This window comes from Pyrus communis, chromosome 13 (assembly GCF_041283825.1).
Source record: "Pyrus communis isolate YQ-2024b chromosome 13, ASM4128382v1, whole genome shotgun sequence".
In the NCBI taxonomy this organism is placed as follows: Eukaryota; Viridiplantae; Streptophyta; class Magnoliopsida; order Rosales; family Rosaceae; genus Pyrus; species Pyrus communis.
Window position 1 is genome coordinate 24,802,192 of NC_142577.1, and position 19,131 is coordinate 24,821,322.

A 19,131-nucleotide genomic window follows, 5' to 3' on the forward strand; every position below is an offset into this window, starting at 1 on the left:
TGCTTTTTCTTTGGAATCTAAAAATGGGTAATTAGTGGGTGCTATAAATATAGAGCTCATAGTTGTGAAAAAAAACTCAGGTTGTTCTGCCTTGTCTCTCACGCCACCTCCAAGAAAGAGAAGGGAACAGTTGTTCAATCATCTTCTCTTCTCTTCTTCTTCGTTTCTCTCAACAGCTTTACGATGGCTTCCTCCTCCAGATGGATAAGACCCGAGGTACTGGAATTATTTCGATTCTCGACTTCTTATATGTTTCTTAAAGGTCAGAATATTGGTTGCTTAGAACCCTAACTAATTAATGTGGCACTCATATACGTGAAATATTTTTTTTGTTGGCCTGGATGCATAGGTGTTCCCTCTATTTGCTGCAGTTGGTGTAGCTGTTGGCATTTGCGGCATGCAGCTTGTTAGGAACATCACCACCAACCCTGAAGTCAGGTACGTAGACCCATTTGCCCGTATGCACGAATAGAAACGATTACAAATAATTATTCGATGGTGTTGATTAATCTCGTTATGTATGTTTCAGGGTTACCAAGCAGAACAGAACTGCAGGGGTGCTAGAGAACCATGCAGAGGGTGAGAGATATGCAGAACATGGACTCCGGAAATATGTCCGAAGCAAAGGCCCCCAGATCATGCCATCTATCAACAAATACTTCTCAGATCCAAAGATTCCAAAGTGAATCGAATGATGCGATTCATAGACCTTGCCGGGATTGGAGAACGTAGGACACAAAATTTGTTTGGTAAAAGGGTTTATGAGACGAATTCTATGCACTGCGAGCTGCCAAGTTGTTGGTGTGTGTATGATCTTGTTTCTCAATAAAGTTCATATTATTCAACTCAGGTCTAAAATTAATTTCCTACTTTGCTTGTGGGCTAAGAAACAAAACCATAGCAGTAATATGAATTGAACTTACATACAAATCAATGAAGTTAAGACTAATAGTAGAGTTGGATTGGGATACCCCACTAATCAACATTAGATAAAATGCCGTAATCTTATCTTAACACTGAACTCGAGTTTTTACAACAATCGCTTCCCAATAGGCAAAATTCAGGAGCAAAAGTTAATGAAAAGACCATACAGTTGATGAACTAGGTTTGGTTCTTAGTTCTAGCCTGCCCAAGCAATGGAAATATCATAAATTTAATCAGCGTGGACGTAGAAGCAATCGGGGAGTTCTTCTCGTCCAGTCACGGAGTTTTTGGCTTATTCCACTTCAAGTGTTTCCGGTGCTGTTGGTTCTAGCAAGTCAAGCTTACTATGTAGCATTCTTGGCGAGATTCCAAATATTTTGTGACACGAATGCTGCTCCAGGGAATCCAGATTAGTCCTCACAGTTCATTGAAATAAGGTTGAATCTTGTGGGATTATGCCCAAACTTGACCTTAAGTCTTGCAACCCAATTTTGAAATGTCTAATCTGTCAATGAGAATCTTCTCTCCTGACGGTTTTATTATTCGGAACAGTGCTTGAATCAAAGTAGACTTTCCACTTCCTGTCCTTCCCACAACACCGACTTTCATATTTCCCGGGAAGGTGCAGGTGACCCCTTTGATCACCATTGGGAGAGCTGGGTGATACAGAACTTGCAGGTTCTGAAGTTCGATTTTTCCTTCAGTTGGCCAACCAGCATTTGGCCTAGAACCTTCAATCACAAGCGGTGCCTCACTTGGTATTCTTGTGAATTCAAGAATTCTCTCAACTGATATCATTGAGTTTTCGACATTGCATAGATTCCAGATAACCAAGCCTGAAGGACGATGAGGTTAAAGCAATAAGATGCAGCCAATCTTGCCAAACCTGAGATTCAAAAGCATTAATCCCAATCAGATTGAATGAATTAATAACATTTCCTCTTAAATCTTGGTTTAGTAAAACATAGGGGACACAAGGGGGCTTACTGGGATAAATGGCGGATGCAGGCAAGGGCACCAAGACGATGAGGACTATGAAAAAGGCTAAGTTGAAGAGAAAGTTCATTCGCAGAGAGAGCCATTTCGTGGTTGCATAATTGTGAAAGGCTACTCCTGAAAAATCATCAATCACGCTTCTTACTTTCTTCATGAAGCGATCTTGTTCTTGATTTTAACAACGAATAGTTGCAGCCCCCGTGATTGATTCAGAAAATTGATGCAGTATTGGAGCCTTTTGAATTGCAACCATCCTGGATAATTCTGTGGCAGTGCTAATGCAGTACACCTGAGTTAAAAAAAAAAAATCAAAGCAAAGTACTTATGCGTTTAATTTTAATCAAGAAACAAGATTATGCATTGCAATTTTAAGTGTGGAACGAACTAAGGTTCTCTTCTTGTTTACCATGTACCACACGGAGAGCGCAAAGACGACAAGGAAAAGGAGGATGACTTGCCAGGCCACTACAGACATAAGGATGACGGAACCTATTAGCTGGATGAGTGCTAATCTGAATGGAATATCCGTGTCCACTGTGCTTTGATCAGTCAAAGACTGTAATATTCATAAGTTTATGTAAGCAACAAGAAAAGCCAAGTTTTGGAGTACTCTTAGAATTTGATTTATAATTCAACGAAACAGTTTAACAAAATCTAACGTTGAACTAGGGAATATCTTACTTACCCTATTGAGGATTCGACTAGAAGGAGTGGAATCGAAAAACACCGTAGGCGCTCAGAAAACTGAACTCACCACCCATGCAAGAGACGCTGGGAAGTTTCAATGGTGACGGCTGAAGTTATAACAGCCCTTGCCAAGATGAAGACACAGCTCCCTCCCTCCCTCCCAATAACAAAGCGAAAAACCAGATCATCTCTTCTATGATAATTCCATTTTCCTTCTTTGACGCCCAAACAATCCAGTAGTTTCTTACCATTTCAAGCCCCTGGAAGAGAACTTGACAGAGCAAGATAATAGGAATAAGTGTGCCTCCATATGCGCAAGTCACGAAGGTCGAATACACACTCCACTTACTCGTCCTGTGTGAGCTTCTTCTTCCTCTTCTCGGCTATTCTTATTAACAACATTGTCGTTAATCGAAGCTTCCTCCACTATTTCTACGTGTAATATTTTAGCAGTTCTGTTTGTATTACGGCAAGAAGTAGTGTGTTCTAAAGAATCTTGCGGACAAGTCCGAACTTGCTGTAGAGATTTTGTATGTGCTGTCATTTGCCTCACAAGTTCACCATTAGGATCTGCAATCAGCTCCTTGTACGTGCCTAAAACAATTCATACTGTTTTAATCACCAAACCGAAACCAAATATATGTATCAATCGCCCTTGGGCTCATAGTATGGATAACCACTAAGTAAGCACATAAAATCATGAACATAATATTTCCAAAATATGTGTATATATCACAACGGAGATCAATAGCTCAAACATCATATCTTAAGTCATATTCATGAATATCTCAATAAGCATAGGTCCAATGAAGCATGATATTTCATAAAGCATGAATCCAATTTTCTCATAAACGTTTCATAAAACGTATTCATAAAATCATGTTTTTCATGTATGCATTTCTAGCAATTAAAACAAGCAATTTGGAAGGGGTCCACTCACAAATACTCTGTCGTCGAAGAATTGTGCGAAATAGGAAGGATGGAAACGCCGCTAATAAACGCACCTAAGCACATAAAGGGTCCAATTAATAGAACTCTACCATAATGATTGAATTTCGGAAAACGGACGTCATAAACGGATTCAGGACGTCAAAAGATAAGAGGGGACCTCGGGTACCCCCACGCACCACCATAGGGCGGTAGTCTGGACAGCCACGCGCAATTGGGTCGCCAGAAAGTTGGCCGGGAAAGTCACCGGCGCTGCCGTGGATGGTAAAAGAGCACAGTACCTCTGGTGGAGGCGCGTGTGCTCCATGCACCGGCCAAGACAGGCGCCCATGCACGCCCACATGCAGGTCCACATGCGGACCCTCACGCTAACTGGGATTCTGGGATCCGATCGAGTCAGGTCGGATCTGGGTTTTGGGTTGGGCCAAAGGTTTGGGTTTGGACTTGGCTTAGTGGGCTAAAACTCTAGGTTGGACCGGGTAGCAGTTGGGTTTAGATCGGTTTAGGGTTATCGGGTTGGGTCAACCCGGTTTTAGGCCGTGGGTTGGCCGGTTTTTAGGTAGGTAGAACTTCCAATGCTCATAACTTCTTTGATACTCAACCACATCAAGTGATTCAAAAACGAAAATCATAGTTCTCAACGAGATGAAGAGAATGGTACCTTGCACGACGGCTAACTCGCCGTGGTTTGGCTAGAAAATGCCTCGAAAGTGGCGGTGCTCGTCGGAAAATTAGGAAAAGCTACTCTAAGTTACTTTCTACGTTTAACACATTGTACAACTTAAAACAAGTTTCGATCTAACCTTAAAACACATCCCAAGGGTTTCTAAAAGCCTACATATGCATTAGTGGCGATGAGTACGATGTAAATAATTTAATTAAAATTAGACTCCGTGTTTTGACGTGACGGTCAACGAAAGTCAACTCAAGGATACAATGGTAATTTCATAAATCTGATAGTACAAAATACGATAGATTAAGGACGGGGTTTCACAAAACTAGTTTAGTTTAATATGTGAAATGTCCGTAAAGTATCATCATATGCTTGGGTTTAGGGTACATTTTCAACAATCTCCCACTTGCACTAGAGCCAATCAGACATGTCATCAGTGATGATACCTCTTTTGAAGTCATTTCAACAATAGATGAGTAGTAGACCTATATGTTATCCATAGACCTTGAGATTAACGTCGTCACCATTATACATGATTCTCAATCATGTGGTTCAGTCTCTTAATTACGTTTGGATCTAGATGAAACCTTGATTCCCTAACTTGAGTTATCGCCCGAATGATTATGCAAAATATATGGAAGAACTTGCCCGCCAAGGTGAATTGACTTTGGCGTGGGAAATGCTAAATTTGAGGCTGATGAGGCTAGAGATGAGGCAAAATCTATAGCTGCTGAGAGATTATTTCAAGCTAATGAGAGAGAAAGATAGCCACTTAGGCAAGAAAGGGAAGAGATTAAAGAATAAAGAAGGGCTCAACAAGATCATGACATTATGAAGGAGCATTTAGAGGGGAATTCACCGAATTCTAGATATTTTTGGAATTCGGAGAAAGCGGACGTGGTGTGAAGGAGGCGTGCAAGGGAAAGTAAGAGGAGATGGTCCTAGCACCATAAAAGGAGATGATCCTAGCACCACAAATTGTTAGGTGATGATTTTCCATTCATGAGGGACTAGGGAATTTGTTTTTAATCAGAGCCCATAATTTTCCAATCACTTTGGGTTGTAATTTCTTATTTATTGAATAGAGTATTTTATGTTGTTTCCAATTTATTGAATTTAGTACTTTATTTAAACTAAGAGTATATTTATTTAATTTGGTAATTTATTTAAACTAAGAGAATCTTTATTCAAAGGACATAAAACACCAAATAAATGACATAAACATACCAAATAAAATTACAAACACACCAAAAAAAAAAACTCACTAAATGAACTTAAAAACACACCAAATAAAATTAAATACACACACTAAATGAACTTAAGTACCTTGAGCTTGTTTCAATTCCCACTGGTGCTCTGTCAAGTTAATTTGCCAGGCATTGTGCATATATGGGTCTTAAATCATAGTATATCGTTGAATGAGCCTTTCATTGTAACGTTCATCCCTTTGTAATGGTTCGTGTTGTATGGGTTCTTCAGTGGCTTCATGAGCACAATATATTTGTGTTCTGGAATTGTTCATCGTGTCTGGCTCATATTCATCAATGACATCATAATCGTACTCTCTTCCATAATCATGTTGTGAAGAATGATGCACGTCATCATGATGGATCGAAGCGACTCTAAATCAAACATTTTGGCAGCATCCATGACAATCGTCCAACGAGCTTAAAAGATACCAAAACAACGCTTCACATTCTTCCTACACCCCTATTGGCAGCTTACAAAGTGTTTTTCCTTTGCACTTCGTGAACGTGACATTGTTTTGACAAACTATGACCACCTTGAGTAAATGCCGTCTGCTAGGTAGTATAGCATGTGGTATTTATGTATGTTAACCCTGTACGTGACTCTTGATGCTTTGCAGAACATCGTTGAACACTGAGGATTGGGTAAGGACATTGAGGTCATTTTGAGCCCCGAAACACCAAAAAAAGTGTGCCAAATCCATGTATCAAATGATGTCACCTCCTCTTAAATGATACTTTTTGCTCCTTTTTTGTCCTCATAAGCTCCTTGTTATGCACTTGGACAGTTTTTCCAGGTCCAGTGTATACAGTCGATGCTTCCAATTATCCCAGAAAAACCTTGCTTCTTGGCCTTCTTTAGAAGCCTTTGCAAGTTCATCTCAGTAGGTTTCCAGAGGTACTCTGCAGTGTAGAAAGATTAGATTGCGGAGCAAAACCTCATCAGGGACTCAAGAATGATTGATTTCCCCATCCTCGTTATCTCATCCACTTGGTCTGCAGATGCTCCATATGCAAGCATCCAAACGTAGCAGTAATTTTTTGCTCAGGAATGAGACCCATAACACCAAAAACATCATTCTTTTGCACAAAGTAAGAATCATAGTTGCAAACAACAATCATGATTTTGTTGAACAAATGTCGTTTTATTCTAAAACGACGTCTAAAGTACGTATCAGGGAATACACTGTTACAGACAAAATAATCGTGTAAGAGATCCATACCTCGTCGTTGCCTGCTTCTATCAAGGTTTGCAGAACGGCTGGGCCTGCAAATCTGAGCCACAACTTGGATGACTCGACGTGAATGTGAGGCTCTTTGGCTTCTTGCTTCATCATCTCTCCTTCTACGCTCCTCATCCTCTTCCTCTTCCATCTCATTTTGGGCCACTTGGAGATTCAACATTTCTTCCCCTTACTTAAACAATTCTTTCTCTTGCTCCTTGATTTCCCACAACATCCTTGAAGAATAAGACATTGTAAGAAGGAAGCAGAAACTACGAATAATAATAGAGATTTTGATTTTAGTGTGTGATTTATGGTTCTAGATGGTGGGTTATATGGAGGAGAAAAAAAGGATTAGGTTGTAGATAATACCACGTGACATGCCGTCATTCGTTAAAAATCTAATCGAAATCTATCCTCAAAGATTTTTTTTAGATTGTGACACATGGCGCGATGTGATTCCTTAACGATTCTGAAAAGGTAATGACACGTGGCACGAGGGCATTGGATAAATATCTTATCGAAATCTATCATAAAAAATTGTCTTCTTGGATAATGACACGTGGCGCAACGAGAACGATTAAAAATCTTGTTTGAAATTACAAATAAAATTATTTTGTAAAATACAAAATACTAATATTTTATTGCCTATTGCCATGACTATTCAGTGTAGGGGTGGAGATACAAAAGGTAGTTATTGTTCATTGAAGGCTATTCGATAGTGACTTGCCCTAGAGGGCCTTTGCAACGCTGGACTCGCTCTTACAATGAGCCTGTCATCAGGCGACAAACCCAAAAAAGTAGGTCGATATAGAATTTGCATCCTTCCATGTCGCGTCATGCTTTGGAAGGCCTTCCCATTTGATTAACCAATGAGTGACCGTGCGATTGGCACACTTTGATCATACCCCGCTGTTCAAGGGACCATATGAAGGTACCATCAGAGGATACTGGAGGCAGAGTTGGAGATGACACAGTATGAGTAGTAATCTTGGGTTTGAGCAAAGACACGTGAAAGGTAGGATGAATGCGGGACTGAGGAGGAAGGTCCAATGTGTAAGCAACCTACCCAACATGAGCCAGGACCTGGAAGGGACCATGGTAGCGAGGGGCCAGTTTTGGACAGTGTTTTGAACACTGAATCTAGTCACGCAGTTTGTCCATCACAAAGCTGCGCAGGTAGCGTTCCAGGGTGCGATTTGGCCCTCCTGTTTGCCCATCGGATTGTGGGCGATATGCTGAGCTCTTGCAAAGAGTGGTGTTTTGCTGCTTAAAGAAGGCAACCCATAATTCACTGATAAAAATAGGAACCTAAACGATCAAAAATTAAAGTTGTTTGGGTGAGAGAGAGGTCAGTGAGCACCATATACAAAACTGCCTTTCTATCATCCTTTATGGTCACAACAAACGATCAAAAATTGAGAGAGATAAAGTTCGTGACCCGCGACTCGACGAGGAGTGGACGCTGCCTTCAACAGCAACATCATATAACCCCTCTTTATTTTACGTCAAACCCAATCCAACTCTGGATACTCCTCCCGACGTCGTCCAAGGCACAATCCCCATCCACCTATTCCGACGACCCATCCATTTGCTGGTTGGTAATTTCAATAATTTTATCTCACCACCCATTTTTTACTTAGAGCATATTGGAATATAAATTCTTTAAAAAATAATAATGTAGAAATAAAATTGTTGGGTTCAAATAAAATTTCTCTATGATCCCAATTGTTGGCTTGTATCGACTCAAACACTGATATTGTTGAGTTCCCGGAGTTCTAGTGTAAGCTTTTCAGTGTTAATTCAAAGTAATGGATATTGTTTCAATTTGCAAACCCTTGTTTATTTCTCTCTCCATTCCTCTTTGACTTAACAATCCAAATGCCAAATATAAATAGTGAATATGAATGTACATAAGCGAAAAAAGAGTGTGAAGATCACTTAAAAACAACCATTGTCACTTTCTGGGAGTTCTTAATGGCCAGTTTGGTGGGTTGGATGAGATTGAGCCTTAAGAGATAACAGAGACTTGTAAGACAGAACTTGTAATTCACTTATATGGATAAGTTTGGTAACCCACTCTATTTTAGATTTATAACCCATCATGTCCAATCCTATCCATCTCATATTTAGACCCAACAAACAACGGACTAGACTCAAGTCCATTTTAATTGGTCACAATTTATCCCAACCAAGCCACCAAAGAGGCCCCTAGTCTCCATCTAGTCCTCTTCAATTCTCTAATTTGATTCACCTCACATTTCAATTGCACAAATGTACATGTATCAATACATCGCACACCACCAAAACAACTTAAAGTGACTCCCCCTCTTTATTTCAGGTATCAAGTAAATTTGGGGCGAAACACATAGACTTACACAATAGTGGTGGTACCTCATAGCTTTGAGGCAGGAGCTGCAACTTTACTCAAGGCAACTGCCGTCTTTGAACCAGATGAGCGCCCCAAGTGCTTACTGATATAGTCCCCAGCCAACATGAGCTTTTTAAGATCTACATTGGTCTTCACTCCAAGTCCATTAAGCATGTACACAACATCTTCCGTGGCAACATTTCCGGAAGCTCCCTTAGCATACGGACAACCCCCAAGACCTGATACTGAAGAATCCACTGTGCTGATTCCTATCTGCCAATACAATGTCATTGCAATTATATTACCCTTTTTATTGCATGCAATTCTATTATCCTAAATATTAAGATTCGTCGGAATTCTAAAAGTATAGTCCCACAAGAACTGCTAGTGCTCCAAACTAGTCCTCTCAGACCATTGAGTTGGCAAGGGCGTATTAAGTACCCTCCTTGTCCCTTAATAAGTGCCAAATGTACTTTGTCGTACTTGCCTTTTAGGTTTTCAATATCTATTATTAAGGAATACACTTTGCTACACCTACTAATTAAGTCTTTGCACTTTCCTGCATGAATTCTGAAAACCTTTCAAACAAGAACTGTTTATTGATAGGGTTAATCGGGGTCAAAAATTTCAAGACAAACACAATTAGCCTGAAGACTAACACTTTAATTTTGTCTGCTCGAATCATATTAAAAATTACAACGACCTACATATTATAAAATTTCCTGCTAAATTCAAAAGCAATCTGGATTACCTGGAGTGAAGCTAGTATGTTTGAAAGAGCTTGCCCATAAGTGTCGTGAAAATGGACAGCAAGCTTATCAGTCGGGACCACGTCAATAACAGCTTCAAGCATTGGAATGACAGTACCTGGAGAGGGAAAAAACCCATAGAAGTTAACACACAAAATACATGGTTAACCTTACGGTTTATGGTAGCTCAATCATGTATATACATGCAGAGAACTAACTAAACAAAATTAGGAAATTTAGTTTTGGTCACAATTCTATGTTCTATTTTTCTTAATTGGAAATGCAGTAACCATATTCAACGTACTATGTCTAAACAGTGGTGTTCTATGTTTAATTACTTTTGGCCTAATTTTAAAACATAAAAGCGGATGAGACACTTTTTAAAATTATAAGAATAATATTAGTTAAACATATATAATTGTCATTCAACCGTAAAACAAACAATTCAACCAAACCATCAAACTTAAATAGAAACGAAACAAGTATAATAAAAAAGAAATTAGGAAAAGAACAAATCTACTTCACTCATTCTAGTCTCTTCCCCCGCATCATTAAGATAACAATGCAAACTACCATCACAATCATTGGACTTACAAAGAGAGTTTCTGAAGTTTTTACAGTTAGGACCTTTAGACATCTTTTGGGGAAGTATTATTTTATGCTTTCAAAGTGTTAGTTTATCCTAGAAAGCATAATCCTGGACGAATACACCTCAGCCAAGTAGTGTATGCCATATGGAATAAATGCTAAAATGAGTCTCGTCAAGAAGTGAACGGCACTCCACAACCCGAGCCTCAGGGTGCACATTTTGTGCGACTTTTGATCTTGAACTTCTAGTTTGCCTTTTAAACTTTGTCCAAAAACCAATAAGAAAAATTATAATCTGATTGGTTCCTAGTATTGAGAATAGGGTTTTTACCTAAATGAAACTAGCCCAAGAAAAATTAATTTTCCCAAAGTCAACAACGCCCGATCACTGGCTGGAAAATCCACATAGCATGAAAGTTTAAAAAGTTTCTTTTTTTCTCCCATTTTGATCAATATGCTAAGAGAGTATTTAGGATGGCATAAGGAAATACTAAAGGACCACAGGTACATGTTCGAATAGAAGCTAAATACAATGCACAGTCAATTGTTGGGCCGTGCCCATCCTTAACTTGAAAATATTCAAGTGCGACACACAAATTAATGAATATTTTATCTATCTGGTTAAAGAAACTAGCAGTTGTCACAGTGTGGCGGCATCTTGAGCATATTTGTATTTTCTACATTATAAAGTATATCAGATGCTTTTGCTAGTCTAGTTTGAAGAGTTGCTCATGGAGTTGGATAGATGCAACATTGTGCACTTTTAAATTCAACCAAGTGATTGTAAGCTACAATATGACGGTCTAATTGCATTCAATGTCAAATAGTGTCTGAGAATAAGTTCAACAAGAGCAAGGGCATGACAACCAACTAAATCAACAAGAAAAAAGGTGGCACGAAAATGACCTGGAGTACCGACACCAATTGTATCACCAAGAGAAATTTCTGAGCAACCCATATCATAAAGTTCTTTCGCCACATATGCTACTTGTGATGGGGATATCTTTCCTTCCACCGGACACCCCACAACACACGATATATATCTGGAAGGCAATATATTGGAATATTGCTCAGAAACCATATAATTTTACTTCTGGTTGATCCATAAGCAGTGTCCATAAATTAAAAACGTCACCATTTGAAATTCAAAAGTTGTCCCCACAAACATAAGCAATGTGTAACAATTTGATATTATAGACAATACTGAGAAAGAAAAGGAGAAAGAATAACATGAACATTGGGAGTTTATACTTTTGGATCAGGCAGTGAAAATCAAGCACAGAAAAAATTTGGAGGCAACGTAGGTGGCAATGACTGAAGGGGTTAGAGATAAAAATCGTCATTGGCCAACTCTAAGAATCACAAGAAATTGTGCGAACAAGTGGTCCCCGAAGAAGAATAAATAAATAAATGAAATAGTCTGCTTCTTAATACTAGAAATCTCTTCTTCAAATAGTCCCTTAAAATGATACTTGAAAGAAAAAGAATATAAAGACTACCCCATTCATATTTGAAACTGTTTATTATTAATTTAATATAAGCATACCAAAAGCTAATAGAAATTAAATAGGTTCATATAAAAATATTATTAAAAAGAAAGTAATTTAGTTCCAGTGGGAGTGAGAAGAACCCAAACCCCTTTCCCCCAACTACCAAAGGAGTTAGAACATATACCCACGAACAGGAATTGAAAGCTTTCTGGCAGCAATAGAAACATCACTATATCGAACGAGACTATCTTCAATACTGCAATTTATATTTGATTTTGAGAAAGATTCAGAAGCTGAGGCAAATATGGCAACTTCCTTTGCACCAGCAGCAACAGCTGTCTCAAATCCCTATAAGAAGCTAGATCACGATATGAATTAGTAACGTATCTTGTTATCAGTTCATAATGGTATCCTTTTCACTAGAAAATGCTTACTTTAAGATTAGGGGTTAGGACGGGAAATCTAGCACCTTCAATATTCCGAATAGCGGCCATTACATCTTTTGCATCTGCCAGCTGAAATTGAAAGATGAGCAAGACAGGGAAGAAAGTCAGCCATGAAAACCCATAGCCAATGAAGAATAATTTTAAAGATGCTTCACAGATTCCTTTGACAAATGAAAACTTGTTAGGGTTTCAAGGGGGCGCAACAGAACTACACAAACCGTATGAAACAAGAAAAAAAACAAAGAGAAAAGCATTAGAAAACAAAGAACTGATTGATTGCTCAGAAGCGGCAGACGCGAAACAACCACAGAAGAACAACATTTGTCCAATGTATAATTGAATATGCTACATAATGTGAATTGATGGAAGCATAGACAAAATGTCGAAAGTTAACCTGAGGAACCCATTTTGGGGAGACAAAACTTGTAGGCTCGACAACAGGCAAGCCAGAAGAAACAAGCATTTGAATCAATTGAACCTTGACAGCGGTAGGAACAATGTGCTTCTCATTCTGCAGTCCATCCCTCGGACCAACTTCTACAATCTTTACACATTCCGGAATGTCTTTTAAAACCCGATGCTGCTGCTGCTGGGATCGTACAAATTAATTACGACAAAGAACGAATTAAGAGATGGGTGTAATTGTTGAATCATATGGAAAAGAGACGGAGATAGAGGCATTACAGTGCTGAAATTACGACTTGACAAATAGGAAGCCTCAAATTTCCCCCCACCGAATCCTGCTAGTGTTCCCTTCACATTCCTCATTTGTCTTGACAACTTATGCAAACCAAACATTGCACTTGCAGGCAGGCAGCCACCACTCTCAATCGCAATCGCAATCGCAATCGCAAATGCAAACTCAATCTCAATCTCAATCCCAATCTTAATCCACAAACCCTAACATTTTGATCAAACCATGTTAATGATATTTACAAAAATAATAATATTACTCCTAAAATTTCCCAGCGAATTGATATATTGATATTAAAATTGAATTGATAGCCGCTAACCTCAATGACGACAGTTTTCCGAGGACGGGCACAGTCGCCGTCGCCGGTACGAGATTGATCTTGTATTGTGTAATTTGTGCGCGCGAGCACAGGACAAGGTTAGTGGAGGAGGAGATAACGGTAGGGAGGGTCAAGAGGGTAATACGGTAAAACTATACGGCTTGCTTCCTATTTGACCAAAAGGACAAAACCAAATAGATAGTGTTATTCAGAAACCTATTATTACCTCCCAAGCATCTTTATTAGTATTTTTCTTATTAATTTTCAATTCATTTGTTCTGATAACAAAAAATTGAATGAAATGTGTGAGAAGTAAAAAGGGTGTGTAGATAGCACTACCCAAGTAAATTTGTGCAAATTCACTCACTCTTGCCCCTTTGGTGCTCTATGTCTCGTCACTTCCGCCCCGTAAACAGCTATCAACCCATGACTACAATCCAGCGTCCAAAATTCATGGACGTATGCAACGGATTACATTTACAGGGCAGGAGATTTGGCATTTTGTAGGCCAAAATTATGATGAGTATTGGACAAGGATAGCTTGCCATCTAACTTATTACAATCTAGGGACAATTTTCTGTGGCGAGTTTGTTTTGGTTTGTTTCATTAAAGACTGTAAGCTAAGCAAGCACATAAATCGAAAGGAAATCCTGCCTTATTTTGCTCCAAATGTGTATATTTGGTGGAATCTGCAGGGAACTGACTACGGGACATTGAAATACTTAATATAAAGAAAAATTAATAAAAAGAATCTGAAATTTTTGAATTTTAATGATAATAATAAAATAAAGGGTAAAGTGAATAGTACCAAGATTGACTTTTTAACGTAAAAATGTGGTTTCTCATTAAAATAAACAGTACTGTGGATTTTTCGTTAAAACTCCCTTAATATAATCATACCATAGACAGTTGTAGATATGGTCATTGGATGTCATTACAGCATATAACCATAGCCAAATTCTCAATTTTTATTTTTAGTTTTGATGCAGTGTACCATTTCGTAGTATACATTTCTTCCACATCTGTCCACCATCCTTCACTCTTCTTCACGTCTGACGAAAAATTGAAAATTAAAACTGAAAATCTGTTTTGCAACAATGTCATACATGATCTCAATGCACATAAAAATCTGACAAAATGAATTCCGCCAGACCTTGTATTATTCATAAATCTTGAACTTGCGAGGGGCTTCCATACGTATTCATCGTACGTTTATTTATTTCTCTACTCTTTTCGGTTCCTCATGAATACAAATCCACATGAAACTTCAGAGGGAAGAGTAAATAGGAACTCCTGGCAAGCTGTTTCCTGCATCAACAATGTAAACGTTGCCAGACACATATTCAGAAGAGTCGTGTAGCAAATATCTAACCAGCGATGTCAGTGCTGGATCCGAAGTCCCAAATGTTCGTAAAGGGACAGTTTTCATAGCCACATTGTGTAGCCATTCTTTTTGCATAAGACCCTCCGTGATTTCCGACTTGAAAAGTCCAGGTGATATTGCGTTCACTCTGATATTGTGCACCCCCAACTCCATAGCCATAGTCTGGTTAAAATAATAAGATTCAGTATAGTTCCATCAAAGCCGTCACCCACACTACGATGTGCAGAGAACTACAGAACATAATCCTTAAGAAATTCTCGAAACGAGATACAAATAGTGAAACTTACGAGGGAAAAAGAAAACAACGAGAGAATAAGCAAAAGGTAGTGCCGGTGCTATGACAAAGTTGAGGATAAAATCTTATATTTCATTTACAGGCCAAAAGTAACAAACATAGAATGCCCTTAACTTCCGCGGTTAATACGATTTTCCCTATGAGCATGTTAGAGATAATACCTTTGATAAGGTGTTTACGCCAGCCTTTGAACAATTGTATGCTGTAGCTCCAGGCAAATATCCACGATTAAGACCAGCAATGGAAGATATATTGACGATTGATCCTCCCTGATCAGCATCTCGCATGCGTATAGCAACAAACTTTGACACCAACCAGGTACCCGTTAAATTTGTCCTGAAGACATTATTCCATTCCTCCTCAGACAATTCCAATGCAGTCTTCACCGTACCTAAGAAACACAGATGGTAGTAAGCATCTATGATACACCATTACTGACATATACGCTCATAGAAAATTGAGACTTGTGCTACTAATGAAAAGAACATCATATTTAACTTTCACAAAATGATAATCAAACCCGAACGAACAAAGTGTTGAATTGAATCGTACCAGTCTCTACTGGGGGTCGTGTTCAATTCAGTAGTCAGCATTGTCATTGGTAAGTTCATTTTAGTTCATGAACTAAAACAATCAAACAAGCAATTTGGATTATTCTAAAGTGAAACTAACATACATAAACCAACGAATGCTCGTTTGTTTTCCTCTTGAGTCCAAACTCTACGAATTTAGCATGGAATGAATTCTAAGAGCCTATATGCAGCTTAAATTCAAAACAAACAACATATAAAGGCAGGGAAGCCAACCAAACCAACCTCTAATACCAGCATTGTTAACAAGGGCATCGATGCGCCCAAACGCGTCCCAAGCCTTGTTCACAGACTTCTCAATAGCTGGGCTGTCGGCGCTGACATCCAGCTCAACAGCCACGGCCCGCGGGCCTCCTCCAGGAATATTATCAGCAGCAGCAGAAGAAGAAAAAGACGGAGCCGTGATGGAGAGCTGGTTGATTTGATCGCAGATGGACTGAAGTCGGTCGATGCGGCGAGCGGCGGCTACGATTCTGCATCCGGCTTTAGCCAAGTCTAAGCAAACGTCGCGGCCGAGGCCAGAGGAAGCGCCGGTGACCATGACGACCTTACCGTGGAGGTGGCGCCACGGCTCCAGGTGGTCCGACACTTGATGAGAATTCTCCATATTTGATAATGGACACTCAACTTTCAGATCTGAATTATATATGTGAAGAAGACACGCATGTGCAAGTGTTACTGCCAACTCTTGATATCCACAATTCCACATGTGCAAGTGTAGCCTCACACCCACATGTTTGTCAAGATATTTTTATTGAGAACAGTAACACTTTAATGCATGGGCACCAGCGAACTATTTTCCCACACTTTTTATTATTCAATTTTAGCCGTTTCATTAAATAAATTAAACAAAAATAACCCACAAAATTAAATAAGATACGTAACAATAAATGGTCATTTACTACATGATGCCCACTTGTTGCCAAGCCCAGCGAGTTACCCAACATACCCACGTGGGCTTGCTGCCCACTTCTTGCCATGCAAACATGAGCCTAACGACTCTACTTTTTATCGTGTGATCCGATTTAAACGGGCCGTTGGTTCACTCGATGGTCTATGTTCAAACTTTTTTTTTTTTAATTTTATATTTATTTATTTATTGAATTCAACGGTTTAGATTGAATATGATCAAATCTAATGGTAAAAAAAAAAAATCTAATGGCCCAAATTTAAATTCAACGGCTAAAATGATTTAAAAATTTTATTTAACTCAAAATTCACCCAAAAATTCTATAAATACCTATATATATTTGTTCAAACATCTACACAAAATCACCTTTTTCTTACAATTCTTTCAATTTTTCTTTCTACCATCTTCCAAAACCATTTCTATTAATCATGGTTTATTAATGATCCGATTTAGTGATTTTTACATAGTGCTTCATGAGTTTCATGTGTTGATTTAGTGATTTTTCAATATTTTTTGGTTAAAATGTTCTTAAAATTAATTTAGGATAGTCTATATAATTTTTTTTAAAGTTATTTTTTTAAAAAAAAAAAATTGCTTAAATTCATTCTTTAATAATCTGAGGCTAAAATTTTAGGCCAGAAATGTTGGAGCAGAAAAGCTATTTCTAGGTTAAAACCTAAATTTCCTGGGCTAAAAATTTTAGGTTTTACTCCAAGGGTTGGAGATTATCTAAAAGTCAAAATTTGCTTCACTTTTCCCCCTGAAACTCGATTGTGACCCCATTTTGCCTCCTGAAACTTGAAAGACGTCTCTGTAAAATCCAAAATTCTTCCACATTGCCTTAGATCTGTTCATTTATTATGTGGGTTTGATTTGGGTGCGCCAGGCTACTCAATTTCTTTTTTAATTTTTTTCATCTCTTCAGTTCCCTTAAACTTTTTACTTTTGGATTGTTGAATGTTATCACATAATGGACATTTCAAATTTATTGCACACATGTCATAGTCTTATTGGGTGTTGCATCCCACATATGTTTCACGAGGCTACCTATAAGTTTGAGGGAGAAGAAAGAGTCCACAAGTTGAAGTGTAACAAATTTTGAGTTTCAGATAGCAAAGTGATAACTTCTGAATTAAAAGGGGCAAAGTGATATCAAAATGAAGCTCCAAGGGGCACAACTAAAAATAAGCATTGTTTTTAATCAAAAGCACTCAAAAACCTTTATTTGATATAAATGACACAAATTATAAGGATAAAAATTTAATAAAATATTTAAAAAGACTGGAGTTGACACGTAAGCCAACCACGTGTGAGGTCGCGCTCTTTTTTTTACTCGTCTCATCGTTTCTCTCTCCCCCATCCCCACCGTATGAGTGTTGTTTCTCTCTCAGTCACCCACCCATCTGTCCCAGCCTCTATTCCATGTTTTCTTGGTTTTTGTTTTGTCTCATCCAAGCTCTCTCTCTTACATCACTCTTTCTCTCTTTATCTCAATCATGTGCTCTTTCTGACCCATTTAAAAAATAGTCACTACTTAAAAAATACTAATATGTTATGAAATTGAGGTATGTGTGCAGTGGAATATAAAGTAAATAAGACACATTATTTACAAAGTTCGGCAAGTATGCCTATGTCCTAGGGGTAGCAATAGTACTTTCTTTCATTATTTGAAATAATAGGAGTATAATGATAACTCTCACTATTTTCTCTTCTTTCTCTAGCCCAGCTCATTAGTAATTTCTCCCGCATCTCTCTTATTTCCTCTTCTCTTCTCTCTGTCTTTGATATTGAATTGTTTGTTTACAATGAACGAATGAACCTCCTTTATAAAGTTTTCATCCGATAGAATAATGTAGCAACACTATTCACTTTACAAAATTTCTTCAAATGAATAGTGCATAAATAGTTATCCATTTGATTTTTTTAAAGATAAATAGTAAAGAACTATTCATGTGGGGCCATCCACATATTACATTACAACACTCCTCCTTGGATAACCAAATGTCAATTTCGATTGCCTCGTTAAAACCTTGATTTGTTTTGGATACTCCCCCTGATGAGTATACTCTCCTGATTTCGAATTCTTCAATCTGACTTATTACTAAGTTAATGTAATATGATACCATGCATGATAGTTAGAGTGTTTGCTTCTGAAAGTGGATCACATGCACTCCAAATTCTAATGGGCCACAAGTATTAGCCAAACACATTCATGACTAGCTTCATGCAAATATGTATTTATGAGATATATGAAGATGTAGCAATGAATCCTCACTTCTTTCATCGTTGCAGAATCAATCTATTTACATATGTAAATACAAATTTTTTACGAGAGCGATTTGTATGCAAGCTAGAGAGATTTAGATTTTGCTTGCCTAATAAGACCATGGGTATTAGTGATTTCATTGGAGTACAATAAACACATGTCTATTGTTTCTTGAAGATATCAATAGATAAACTTTACTTCATTCTAATACTCATATGTTGGTATTGTGCTTCACATGAAATGTTACATTTGATTCAATGTATTGTGTTAAATACAATAAGGCACATACTTCACTAAGATATGGCACTTCTGGACCAAATATCAATTCATC

General features: G+C 38.2%; 3 protein-coding genes and 1 pseudogene across 7 annotated transcripts; 1 reads left to right on the forward strand and 3 right to left on the reverse strand.

The window, feature by feature from the left end:
- The first annotated feature begins 89 nt into the window (after nucleotides 1–89).
- LOC137738382 (uncharacterized) lies at nucleotides 90–845 on the forward strand. The gene is made up of 3 exons (XM_068478017.2): nucleotides 90–216; nucleotides 350–438; nucleotides 530–845. The coding sequence occupies exons 1-3, from the start codon at nucleotides 184–186 to the stop codon at nucleotides 684–686; spliced, it is 279 nt and encodes a 92-aa protein (XP_068334118.1). The 5' UTR covers nucleotides 90–183; the 3' UTR covers nucleotides 687–845.
- Nucleotides 846–952: 107 nt separating this feature from the next.
- Nucleotides 953–3,886, reverse strand: LOC148691991 (putative ABC transporter C family member 15; annotated as a pseudogene). The gene is made up of 5 exons (XR_015955267.1): nucleotides 3,716–3,886; nucleotides 2,606–3,211; nucleotides 2,327–2,476; nucleotides 1,912–2,209; nucleotides 953–1,810 (listed from the first exon to the last, which is right to left on the reverse strand). The product of XR_015955267.1 is annotated as a putative ABC transporter C family member 15 (transcript).
- Nucleotides 3,887–8,635: 4,749 nt separating this feature from the next.
- Nucleotides 8,636–13,547, reverse strand: LOC137736775 (hydroxymethylglutaryl-CoA lyase, mitochondrial). Of its 3 annotated transcripts, none has more exons than XM_068476042.2 (8): nucleotides 13,356–13,547; nucleotides 13,027–13,242; nucleotides 12,737–12,928; nucleotides 12,331–12,411; nucleotides 12,081–12,244; nucleotides 11,313–11,449; nucleotides 9,821–9,936; nucleotides 8,636–9,342 (listed from the first exon to the last, which is right to left on the reverse strand). In XM_068476042.2, the coding sequence occupies exons 2-8, from the start codon at nucleotides 13,138–13,140 to the stop codon at nucleotides 9,094–9,096; spliced, it is 1,053 nt and encodes a 350-aa protein (XP_068332143.1). In that variant the 5' UTR covers nucleotides 13,141–13,242; nucleotides 13,356–13,547; the 3' UTR covers nucleotides 8,636–9,093. The 3 variants fall into 3 exon arrangements, with proteins under 3 accessions (XP_068332143.1, XP_068332142.1, XP_068332141.1); XM_068476041.2 differs by having other exon boundaries at nucleotides 12,737–12,931; nucleotides 13,356–13,495; XM_068476040.2 differs by having other exon boundaries at nucleotides 12,737–12,934; nucleotides 13,356–13,495.
- A 758-nt stretch (nucleotides 13,548–14,305) lies between these two features.
- On the reverse strand, nucleotides 14,306–16,366 carry LOC137736776 (uncharacterized). Of its 2 annotated transcripts, XM_088682397.1 has the most exons (4): nucleotides 15,850–16,324; nucleotides 15,196–15,425; nucleotides 14,509–14,901; nucleotides 14,306–14,407 (listed from the first exon to the last, which is right to left on the reverse strand). In XM_088682397.1, exons 1-3 carry the CDS (start codon nucleotides 16,229–16,231, stop codon nucleotides 14,623–14,625), a joined length of 891 nt encoding a protein of 296 aa, XP_088538523.1. In that variant the 5' UTR covers nucleotides 16,232–16,324; the 3' UTR covers nucleotides 14,306–14,407; nucleotides 14,509–14,622. The 2 variants fall into 2 exon arrangements, with proteins under 2 accessions (XP_088538523.1, XP_068332144.2); XM_068476043.2 differs by having other exon boundaries at nucleotides 14,306–14,901; nucleotides 15,850–16,366.
- Between the last annotated feature and the right edge of the window lie 2,765 nt (nucleotides 16,367–19,131).